Genomic DNA, 12,980 nt, shown 5'->3' on the forward strand with positions numbered 1-12,980 from the left:
CTGGAGGGGGGAGGGGGACATAGGCAATATAAGTAACCTTAACGCTTGTACCCCCATAATATGCTAAAATTTTAAAAAATAAAAAAACTTAAAAAATAACTTTGCAACCATCAACTGTAGCATCATGGATGGTGCTGAATTAAGGAAATGACTTGTTACTCATTCCTAGTGAGCTACATGAGGAATAGAAAATGAATTATTTTCCTATTTTAAGTCAATGCACTCATACAAAATTGTGGATAATATGCATGAATGAACCACTATTAACTATCTACAAAGAAATATTTGCAGTTCTGAAAAGTACTGTCCATATACTGATGATTGGATTCCATAATACACCTAATACAAAACTGTATATAACCATCAGTTTGGAAACTCATTAAATGCAGTCAAAGATTTCTGATCTAAAAATTATATAGCTAATAAAGCCAATAACATACCACCAGTAACCACCCTAGAAAGGTAATTTTCTTTGGGATGAGATTCCAGTTGTTTTTGCTGTAATCATGATGACTTTATCCTTACCCATTCACACTACCTTGACAAGTGATCCATAATTTTTACTCTTATGAATTTATGAAACTTATATTTTAACACATTACATACTGGCAAGACAAAACTGTCTTTGGTAAGCCAAATTAGAAATTTTACACATCAGCTGGCACTGAGTTACTATATCACAGTGTGACTTATCAGACAATAATTTAATTTCTGAAAAATCAGCATCTTTACCATCTTTAACTTTATTCTATTTAATTTCAATGGTAAAAAGCATAAAACATAAACGGCTAATGCCCACCGTCTCTTTCCTATGTCCAAGGCACTGTTTGAAAGGAATTTAACATTGATTAATTTATTTGGTCCTTATAATAATCCTATGATGTAGGGAGCATTATAATTCTTATTTTACAGATAAAGAAATTAAGGTACACGAAGGTAAAATAATTTGCCCAAGATCACACTGCTAGTAAATGATAAAGATTGGATCCAAATATACGCAGCCTCTTTCCAGACCTTGATTATAATCTTTGTCTCCTTTCTAAACTGATATCCCATAAATTTAATGTACCTGAGACAAAGACAGAAATCATTAGGAAGGGCATGAGTAAGGAATCGTTAGCCTTAAATGGCCATAAAATACTCCATTGTATATTTTTGAAGGAAAACATAACAAAGTAAAAGAATATGTACAAAAGCTTAGAATCTTAACCATTAAAACTGCATATATGTGGTAAAGTATAATACAAAACATTTTAACATTTTCCTTTCTAACATGAGAATGGCTTGATTAAAACTATTTTTACATGTTTCTTAATATGTACATGTTTTTAAAATATGCATTATACACAAAAGCAGAAGTCTTATTATTGCATAGTTGGATTTAATAAACCTTTATTAATCACCTACTATGCACTGTAATACAAACTGGATATACAAATATAATTAAAACATGAACTCTAAACACCATCAGCTCACAATTAAGTGACACATATTTAATATAAAAAAACACAATGTGATAAAGAGAAAAGAAGGAAGTATTTACAAAGTAGAAGGTTGAGCTGGAATGATTTGCTCTGCAAGAGAGGGAATAAAAGGAAAAATAAGGATTCCAGAGGAGGTAACATCCTCAGCTAGCACGTAACTGATGAAACAAATTAATGGGTGTAAAGGTCATCTTGGACAGAGATCTTGAAAAGGGAAAATAGTATGTGTAAAGGCACAAAGGAGTAGTCAGCAGGGCATGGCAAATTGAGAGAGCTCAAGTAGGTAGTATGGCTACAGCATGAAATTCAAGGCAAGAGATGAAAAGAGGAGCTGCAGTAATGAATAATCACAAAACTCCATTGGAAGTATTCAGACTTATGATGAGGATCCACTAAAGGGACAAGAGGGTTAACAACCCTATCCTATTCATTCCTGAGTTGTGTTTTCATCCTCAAAAATAAATGTTTGATAACAATATTTCCTGAACTTTCAAAGTGAATTATCTCTCATCCCTGTCTAAAAAAAAAGTTATACCAATAACAAAAAAGTATTTTAGTTTCTAGATACCATACACTGTACTAAGTCAGAAATTATGCAGAATAGTGCAATAAACCTTGGAATCACCAGAATTAGTTAATATCTTACTGGCAAGAAATTAATGAAATAGAATAATATTTCATTTTGATTAGAGTAATCTATAATTATTATAGTTTAATTCTGACTCAAATCTTATAACAGTTTAAATTCAAACTATATAAACAATGCTAAGGAGCAGGAAGTCTACTCCACTTGCCCTCAAGTTCTAATTTATTTCCGATTAAAGGCAACTGAGAGTCTAGATTTGGAAGTAATATACAGTAGTAACAATACCTAACAAAGTGCTCTACATTTTCAAACCCTTTTACATTCTATATTTCATTCCTTTAATAAGTTTATTATGGAGGTGTCATTTCTTCCATGTAATGAAAGAAGCAGAGAAAAAAATCATGCACAGCAAGAGTTAAGGGCAGTCTTTCTGAATGAACAGAAAAATCATCTAAGATTAAGCTATGGAAAGTACACAAAATAATATTCTGTGTCCTATACTGAGATACATTCAAGACACTATATGACACTCGGCTCTGAGGTAGTCCAGTAAAAATAACATCAAAGCTTGTTTTATGAAGGCCTTAATAAATGTGGCTCTTTTGCCAAGGCCAATCTAAAAACAGACTATTAAAAACCACACCTCTAGAGCAGCACTTTTGATACATGGTGAGGGAGGTCCTCTGGCGAACTTTGTTTTACTATCTGAAAACCAGCATAACCTATTTCAGAGAGACAAGCTATTAATATATACAGAGACAAAATTATTACTAAAGAGAAATCTCAAGGTCAGTGTAGATACAGGTATAGATGTGGGTGTTATGTTGATACTGGAAGGGTCCAGGCATAAAACTAAAGGCTGAAGTTAAGTTTCCATTCCTAGATTAGACCAAAATTCCACTATTAAACCACAACTCAAGATGCCCAACAAATGCCTGAAAATTCTTAGAACCAATAGTAGTTATTTATATCAGCATCAGCTTGTTCATTTTCAGTATTTCTAAATTTTAAATCTTTTCTGAAACAAAGGAGAATTTAAATTAGCTAACTAAAGAAATAGTAAACAAAAAAGTGAAAAAGAAATAGTACCTTTATATCAAAATTACAATCAAGTCTTCTAATTAACACAATGAAAGCGCCAGATGAGTTGTCTTTTAGGGGTGGAGGCACTATAGGTTCACAGGCATTCTCTGGTTTTGAATTAATCAAAAAACCCTGAAAAAGAATTGGCAATAAGTTATCTATCTTTCACTCAATGAATCAATCAACTTACCTCTACAAACATGTTTTTAATTTGTTTCATATGTTTTACATTGCTTGATGTATCATACAGCAACTACAACTGCTCACAGTCCCTGAAGTTCTCAAGCAGTATTTGTTTGATGAGCATTCAGTTTTTAAAAAATAAGTATGTCTTTCTTGTATTAAAGTATTTTTAAAAAACACATATAAGCCAATCACCACAAAGACTACCACTGTTAACATGATGGCATATTTTTAAATAATATTTGACATTTCTAAACCAAGCAAATACTTTTTAAAAATTAACTTTCAATTTTCTTTTATGTTATCAAACAATGAAAATGCACCTAATAAATAAAATTATAGGAATTTATTCTACAGAAACATTAGTCTAAATATATAAAAGTATACATGGAAAGATGGCCACTACTACATTGTTTTTAATAGCAAAAACTGAAAATCATGCACAATAGGCAACTGTTTAAAAATGATAGTGTATTAACACAATAGAAAAATAATGCAACCATTAAAAAATGAGTTAGATCTATATACAAAGACATGTCCGCAAGATAATTAAATGAATGAATTTAAAAAGAAAATATCAAGTTACTTTCCCAGGAATGTAGGATGATTTGACATCAGAAAATGTATTAATATAAAATGTTTATGACTAGATTAAAAGAGAAAAGCCAAAAGTTTATCTCAACAGATGTAAAAATATGAATAAACACATAAAAAGATGATCAAATTCATTTATAAGAAGAAATGAGCAATTAAAGCTATGACATAATGCCTTAAAAATAGTTACGCATGGTGCTTGAATTGGTCATGCCAACCATCTATTCCACGGGATTTGGCAATTTCTCCTGCCTTAGGTTACACTGCTTGTGATAAGGAAAGCTTTTGCACATTTCTGGTATAAGATGCATCAGTCCTTCATTTGCTCATAGAACACCTCCTCTTCTGGATTCCACATAGCATTTAGTTTTTGCTTTCCAAGGAAATAGAACTTGGTCATCCTTACAACAATTAATTCTTGTTAAATTTATACCCTGCTCTCTTTTCTGTGCCTTTCTGCACATACTAACTTTTTGCTTTACTGCCAAATCACATAATGCAGGAAATCTTTTTCAACATGCTTATATTAATAACAGCAATTAAAGTCAACCCATATAGTATTGGAAGGCATATAACTCAACCGAAGAGAAAACAATATAAACCACAGCCAAATTTCCCATGTCCAGGTGATGACAACAACATCATAAATGCCACCTGGCTGATACAATTGAAAAACACATCCCAACTCCAGAGATGTTAAAATGTGGCATAATAAAATGCATTGTAGAATCAATGAAATATAATATGTACAGACACAAAAAGGGTCTACAAATGAAACTAAAAAAGGATTTTTGCTTTTTAGTCATTTCTGTATTGTTGGATCTGTCATAATGAGCATGTGTTATTTTTAAACTTAAGAAAATTTATAAAACTCAAGCATACATAAGCTAAAAGTCCAAAAAACAGTGACTGTAAATTGACTGAAACCTTTAAAAAAAGTTCTTAAAGTGTTAAGTATTATCTTTCCTGTGAATTATTCTAAAAATAAGTTGCAAAAATAGTTTACTAATTCCTATCCTTCCCTGAGATGTGAGTCATTTAGAACTAAGTACACAGTTTCATCCACAAAGTCTACTAGTAGCTTAACAAACTTTGCCAATTAATTTGACAGAACTCTCTGGTCTCTAAAATAAGAGTGGCAAGAAGGTGCTGCCTTAAGGCAAGGCCACATGCTCAGTGTCACCCTCCTGAGCCAATACTTTCTTATTGAAAGAATGTTTGCTCTGCAATCAAGGATCCTCTTCATCTCTATCTTTGAGGGCACCTTATGCTAAAATGTAGGAGGACTAAAAAAACTACCAGTGCCCAGGAAACTCAGAATCTGGATGCCCACATTTCTTATCTTTTTTATTGTAATCCTCTCATAATTAAACAGGGATTCTGGAAAATAACAGTGCATGCAGACTGGCATCTCAGTATCATCAAACATATAATTAAATACATAATGCAATAGGTTTACAATATATAAATATGTTACTTTTCTTTTAAAAAAGCTTTTAGGACTATAATGTATAATATAGTCAAAGTGAAAAAAAAACATAATTTTCTGATTGATGAGCTGTCACAAATTGAACACACCTGTATGAAAAAACAGACCATTAACAGCACTCCAGAAGCTCCCTAATCCCTCCTGCCAGTCAGTATTCCCCAGTGACATCCCCAATGATACTATATGAACTTCTAATGGCTTAGATTTCTTTTTGCCTGATTTTACGCTTGACATAAACAGAACCATACAACACAATAAATGCTCTTTTCTACTTCTTTCTCTCAGTACTATATTTGAGGGATTCATTTTTACTGTTGAGCATCTCTACTATAGAGATATACTTTATAAATCTTTCATTTTCACTTCTACATAGTATTTCAAATGTGTGACTATAACACAGTTTATTCTACTGTTCTTGAGCATTTGAGTAATTTCAAGTCTGTGGCTATTACACATAGTGTTACGATAAAAAGTCTTTTTGTGAATACATGAAGTGGAATCATAGGATATATCAAGGTGAGTCACAGGGTATCAAGTTTTAATAAATACCGCCAAGCAGCTTTTAAAAGTAGTATGGGTTACCGATTTTTTTTTCTTTTTTGAGACATGGTCTCACTCTGCTGCATAGCCTAGAGCGTAGTAGCATCATCATAGCTTGCTGCAATCTCAAATTCCTGGGCTCCAGGGATCCTCCTCCCTCAGCCTTCCAAGTAGCTGGGACTACAGGTGCATGCTACCATGCCCAGCTAATTTTTTTATTTTTTGTGGCGATAGGGTCTCACTCTTGTTCAGGCTGGTCTTGAACTCCTGACCTCAAGCGATCCTCCTGCTTTGGCCTCCCAAAGTGCTAGGATTATAGGCATGAGCCACCGCACCCAGCCAAAGTTTACTAATTTTTAAATGGAATAGTCAAATTACCAAAACTTAAAAATCACAGTAAACAAAATCTTGCTTTAATGTTTCAGAAGATATTTAGAACTATGCAGTATTTCAGGGTAAATGTTATGGAAATAGTTACTGTTTTTGACAAATTACACTGGTTAATAAAGTCATAAAGAGAGAAAAAAATAAGGTGATTTGTTTAAAAGATTGTTCTAGGCTGAAAAGAGTTTTTAAACTTTCCTTCCCTTTGGCTTGCACTGAATGGCAAAGTATATAATTAGTAAAGTTTAAAACGTGTATATCCAGTGATAATGTCAACAGAAAAGCCAAAACCAAGGTAATAAAGGATCTTTCTTTTAGTAACAGTGTAACAGTGCAAGTGGGAAGAGAGGGAAAAAAGTGGTAAGTTGTTTGTTAAAGAATACGTGAAGTCACGTTTTAATAATAATTGCAGTAATAGCAAGAAGTTAACAAATCTCACATTTGTTGAGTCATGGTACTCAATACTATGTGCCAGGCATTATACCCTTTAAATGTACTAATTCAATCAATCTTTGCAATAACTCTGTGAGGTAGCTACTATTAATATCATCTTCATTTTACAGATGAGGAAAATAAGTCTCAGAGGTTGGGTAAGTTGTGTAAGGTTATACACAGCAGGCATGCAATCCCAGAAGTCTGACTCCAGACCCTGTCTTCTCAACCACTATGCTGTACTGCCTCCTCAAGACACACACACATACACACACACACAACCCTAAGTGAAGAACAAAATAGGCAATAAGTGGAGGAAAGGATATTTATAAAAATAAACAAACCAAATGTTTGTCTAAAAAGCAATTAAGGCTGATTCTAAAATTTGGCTGACTCCAAATACTTCAAATGATGATGATGTCAACAGAATTTTTCTGTCTTAACTTTTTTTACATTTGAACATAGACCAAAAAGAGTTAAAGTGATCAATTGGATTTTTGTTATCAGCTATAGCTTTCCAATGTGAGAAAGATGAATTTATATCAAAAACTTTCTAGAATGCTAAAAATATCTGCTGCCCTTTTCCCTAATTGTTTTTTGTGTTTTTATTTTTTGACACATTATATTTATAGATACTTACGGGGTACATGTGAAATTCTGTTACATATATAGAATGTGTAATGATGTCAGAGTATTTAGGACATCCATCACCTGAGTGTTTATCATTTCTATGTGTTTGGTACATGTTAAGTCCTCTCTTCTAGCTATTAATATTTTTAAATCTATAATACTTCGTTGTTAACTATAGTCACCCCACTCTGATATCAAACATTAGAACTTATCCCTTCTAACTAACTGTATAATTTTACCCATTAACTAACCTCTCCTAATTCTTCCCTCTCCCAAACGTACCAGTCTCTGATATCTATCATTTCACTCTTCTACCTCCATGTGATCAACTTTTTTAGCTCCCACATATAAGTGAAAATATGTGATATTTGTCTTTCTGGGCCTTGTTTATTTCACTTAACATAATGACCTCCAGTTCCATCCTTGTTGCTGCAAATGATATGATTTCATACTTTTTCATGGCCAAATAGTATTCCATTGTGTATGTACCACATATATTCTCTTCATTTATTCATCCATTGATAAACATTTAGGTTGATTCCAAATCTTTGCTATTGTAAATTGGGCTGCAATAAACATGGGAGTAGAGATATCCCTTTGATTCACTGATTTCTTTTCCTTTGGACAAATACCCATAGTAGGATTGCTAGACTGTATGACAGTCCTATTTGCAGTTTTTCGAGTAATCTCCATACTGTTTTCCACAGTGGCCATACTAATTTACGTTTTAATTAATGGGTACATAATACTTGTATATGCTTATAGGGTACATGTGAAGTTTTGATAAGGCATACAATGTGTATTAATCAAATAAGGGTTATTAGGGTATCCATCACCTTAAGCATTTATTGCTTCTTTGTGTTAGGAACATTCTAATTTCACTCTTTTAGTTATTTTAAAGTATACCATAATTTATTCTTGACTATAGTCATTTTGTTGCACTATCAAATATTGTTCATTCTATCTAACTACTTTTTTTTGAGACAGAGTCTTACTCTGTTGCCCGGGCTAGAGTACTGTGGTGTTAGCCTAGCTCACAGCAACCTCAAACTCCTGGGCTCAAGCAGTCCTTCTGCCTCAGCCTCCCGAGTAGCTGGGAATACAGGCACATGCCACCACGCCCAGCTAATTTTTTCTATATATTTTTAGTTATCCAGCTAATTTCTTTCTATTTTTAGTAGAGACGGGGTCTCACTCTTGCTCAGGCTGGTCTTAAACTCCTGACCTCAAACCAAACTCCTATCTAGGCCTCCCAGAGTGCTACGAATACAGGCAAGAGCCACTGCACCCGGCCTAATTACATTTTTGCACTTGTTAACCATCCCCACTTTATCCACACCCCACCACCACTACCCTTTCTAGCCTGTGGTAATAACCATCATTCTACTTTCTATCTCCATGAGATCAATTGTTTTAATGCTTAGCTCCCATATATGAGTGATAACATGAAAGATTTGTCTTTCTGTGTCTGGATTAATTCACTTAACATAATGTTCTCCAGTTCTATCCATGTTCTTGCAAACAACAGTATTTCATTCTTTTTTATAGCTGAATAATATTCCACTGTATAAGCATTTACATAAAGAAATATATTCACATATGTATTATATATATGTACACACACCTAGAAACACACATATGGCACATATCCTAAAAAAAAACAGGTCTAAAATATTACACACCAAAATGTTAACAATGGCTAGTTCAGAATAATGCAATCATAGGTGATTTTCACTTTCTTTTTCATATCTTTTGAATAATCTGCACACTCTTTACAAATGACTATGTATGGGTTTTGTAATAATAAATAGTAAGAAATGTTTTCATTCTTTATGTAAAAAAGAATAATAAAAATCACCTCATTACATTGTGCCTTTACCATATATTATTATTTTCTTACCTTTAAACCTTCAGCTGGAAGTCTATAACCAAATCTTGCTGGAAGGTCATCAAATGTCTGAGATGCATTTTCAAAAGTATACTAAATATAAAATTAAAAATAATCAAATTAAAACCAATTTATATAAAACATTAACAACAAAAGTTTATTGAATTATGTAAATTATTATTTCCACAATTTTGATTTACTATAACAGCTTATTATAATAAAATCAACTTTGTAAATGTACATCCACTAAAATAGCAAGGAATATATACAATTTATAACATATATAACTGCTTAAATTGGATTTTGATTTCATATATTATTATCAAACAGTAATACTATTTCTATAACATTAAACAACCTACTGCTTTCTGAGTTTTTCCCACAAACAATTTCCTAGAAAGGAATTTTCTAGGCAAATCATCTTTCAGCAAGGGAATTCCATTTTATTTACTCTATATAATAAGGATTTGATTTAATAAAAAAAGATTTACAGGATTTCTGAATGTAGCTATGAAAGATGACTTTACCTGGGGAAAGCAGCAGCATCAGATGATACTTTTATGGCATTGTCAATTTTGATATAAGCTAGACATTTTTATCCAGGGCTAAACAATCAAAAGACTAAACTCAATGAAATACATATACAGAGAAAGGTGAAGGTATTCCAACACTTCAATAACTTCCCCCTCCACCTTACATACAGACATAGATCCCTATACTACAGTATTTATCAGTCCTCTTCCAAAACCAGAGTTCTCTGTGCTTTTAGAAGATAATAGTATTGATAATGATTGTGAGGTGTTTGCTATATCATTTAACAATGTTCCATCTGCTACATAGACAGCAAGAGAAACAAGAAAGATGGATAAAACCAAGCATAGAGAGTAAATAAGTAACTTTTGAAATGAGTAAAGATTATAACATACTAGAAAATTAAGATAGTTCATAACCTGTAGGCCATAAATAGAAAAAATAGAACACACTTGTTTTGAATATAAAAAAGGATAGTTTGAAGATAGATAAAAGGAAAGAAGCAATAGTGTTATAGAGATGGAAAAAGAGGGAAGGATCAAGTAAACCTTAACTATTCACAAAACGTGGATTAGATCACATACCCAGATTAATAGCTATGTCATTCCTAGATCAAACACCCTTTGGTGAGCCCCATTCAGGCCTCTTGTGTCATCTGCCAGAGCTGAGCTCCATTCTAGCCTATTGTGTCATAGCAAATAAACAGCTCCACAGTTTAGCAGCAAGTCATAGCTGTGACAAGTATAAATGCTCTGTCTCTCTAATACAGCAAGCAAATTTTGGATCCAGACACCTTCCATCTGTCAAGTCCCCTTGGCTTACCCTCAACTCAGGTCCTGGTAATCGCACTGTCAGCAGGGCAAGCTAATGCAGCATAGAGAGAGACTGGACAAACTGTAACAGGTACACAGGATTCAGGTAGTGTGGTTCTTGCATCCTACTTGAATCCAATCCTAAGTGTCTTAGCATATCCATCTTTTACCTTCGCTTCTCACTGTATGTTTGTAATTAATTCAATAAACTGTGATTGAAGCATCTAAATTTGGGCACAGAACCTATCCATTCCATTACTTCTGGGATAATCAGTCTATTAGTGTACTTGGAGGCCACCAAGTGTACATGGTAATTGTTTTAGGGTGATTTCCCATTGCAACAGTAACAATAATAATTCACATTTGCAGAGTACTCTAAAGTTTACAAAGTGCTTTAGAATGCTTCTAAACCCATGATCACAATTTATCATTTAATATCTTAATTAAAACATCTTTCTTTAATTGATTGAATTCAACTACAATCAGCTTAGTATTGAACTTGGGAAAATTATTTATCTTCCCTGCTAAGGACACCACTATAAAATAAAGAAGTTGATCTAGATTCTAGATCAATGAATATAGACCAAGGAAAAATACAAATACATATAAACAATACTTAAAAAAAAATGCACTTTTAAAATCAGGAAATGGAAAATCTACAACTATACTAACATATGCTTTTATCACTTCCTATTATAGAAGAGTTTCACTTTTTTTTAATTTTTATTTTGTCACTGGACAGCACTTTACCGACACCCTCGGCCCCTGGGGCAGGGTCAGCCCAGACTCCCAGAGAGCATCCGCCTGGTCTGCTGCAGCCCTCCCTAAGGGGTCCAGCGGGGAGCCCCACAGGGGCAGAGATGCCACCCAGGGCAGGAGGATGACACCACGAAGCTACGGCCCCAGCTCCAGCACTTGAAGCCCAGGGGTAGGTGGGCTGGCTCTGGCTATGGGCAGTAAGGAGAGTTTCACTTTTATTGCTAAAATTATAGAAATAAAATATATAGCTTGAACAGTTATAGTACTTGTAACACTGGAACTTGGAATAAGTTTTGTTATTAAGTGAGACCCTTTTTTGCAACCATTTTGTCCTTCCTTAACAGCAAAATAAGGATTGTCTCAGACTGCCTCTTAAAATCACTTTGTTTAAAACAAAAAACGTTCCCACTGTGAACAAGACAGACAAAACAAAACAAAAGGTGCTTTACTTTTTTGGTATGGGGAAGAGAGGAGTGATGCTTGGGACATTAAAGCATATTCACTGTTAAAAATTTTGAGGAAGAAAATAAAGTTACTCATCTTTAGAATTCTACCCTCAGTAGTTACCACATAACAGTTTGAGTCCACTTATCCTGAAAAGGTCTTTTTCTTAATCAATTATCCTTCTTGGCAGAAGTCTTAACAGAAGATTTAATTTAATTCATAAAGTAATATATAGTTAACAATTACTGAGCATTCATTATGTACAGACATGTTAATCACTTTACAGGTATTAATTTATTAAATCCTCACAACAACCCTATAAAGTAGGCCACTTTTATTATCATCCTCATTCTATAGATTGACCACAGAATGTTGAAAATAACTTGCTCTAATAAATTAGAGAAACCAGGATTCTAACCCAGGCAGTCTTGCTCCAGAGCCCTGGCTCTTAAACTACTACCCTGCACTCTCTTTGATATGCTCCCCCTTTTACAATAAGTTAACTGTGATTTAAGAAATGCTAAATAAAATTTGCCCAAAGTCATGCAACTACCAAGCAGTAGAGCTGGAATCCAACTCAGATTTTAACACCATTGCTGGAGCTCTTAACTATCATGCTATATAATCCAATCCATTCATGACAGCAGGCATTGCGTGTCAAGCAACAAATGCTATGAAAAGAAAATATGATAGAACTAAATCTCTACTGTGTTCCTGACCCTTCCTCTTCTTCTTCCCCCTCCCCTCCCTTCCCTTCAACACCATTGCTAGAGCTCTTAACTATCATGCTATATAATCCAATTCATTCATGACAGGCTGATGTCCAATTTATTTAAATCTGTATTACTACAAACTCAGATTTGAGGGATGCTCTTTCAATTAAAAGGGAGAGTTAATATTAATATTTTCTACTGCTTGACTCACTTCCTTAGAATGACTGTGTCACATCCACTTCCTCTGCCTTAATTTTTAGTTCCCCTTTTTACCAGTTACACGCCTTCACAAGCCACTCCCCTCCAGCTATCTCTGTGTTCAGTCAGCTTTCTAGTCTTTAGTGTCAGCATAGAGAGTAAGCAGCTCCCAGGCTCCTTCACTAGATGACATCAGCATACATTCCACATTTACCTGGCTGCTACATAGG

The 12,980-nt window shown here is 33.7% G+C and overlaps 1 protein-coding gene across 1 annotated transcript in view; it reads right to left on the bottom strand.

The window, feature by feature from the left end:
- RNF13 (ring finger protein 13) overlaps positions 1-12,980 on the bottom strand; it is a 115,236-nt gene that overhangs the window by 76,354 nt on the left and 25,902 nt on the right. Inside the window, exons 3-4 of the mRNA XM_012782846.3 lie at positions 9,306-9,386; positions 3,160-3,285 (exon numbers count right to left, since the gene is read on the bottom strand). Coding sequence (XP_012638300.1) covers positions 3,160-3,285; positions 9,306-9,386 — 207 coding nt within the window. The remainder of the gene's footprint in view (positions 1-3,159; positions 3,286-9,305; positions 9,387-12,980) is intronic.

Source organism: Microcebus murinus, chromosome 1 (genome assembly GCF_040939455.1).
Source record: "Microcebus murinus isolate Inina chromosome 1, M.murinus_Inina_mat1.0, whole genome shotgun sequence".
NCBI classification, from domain to species: domain Eukaryota; kingdom Metazoa; phylum Chordata; class Mammalia; order Primates; family Cheirogaleidae; genus Microcebus; species Microcebus murinus.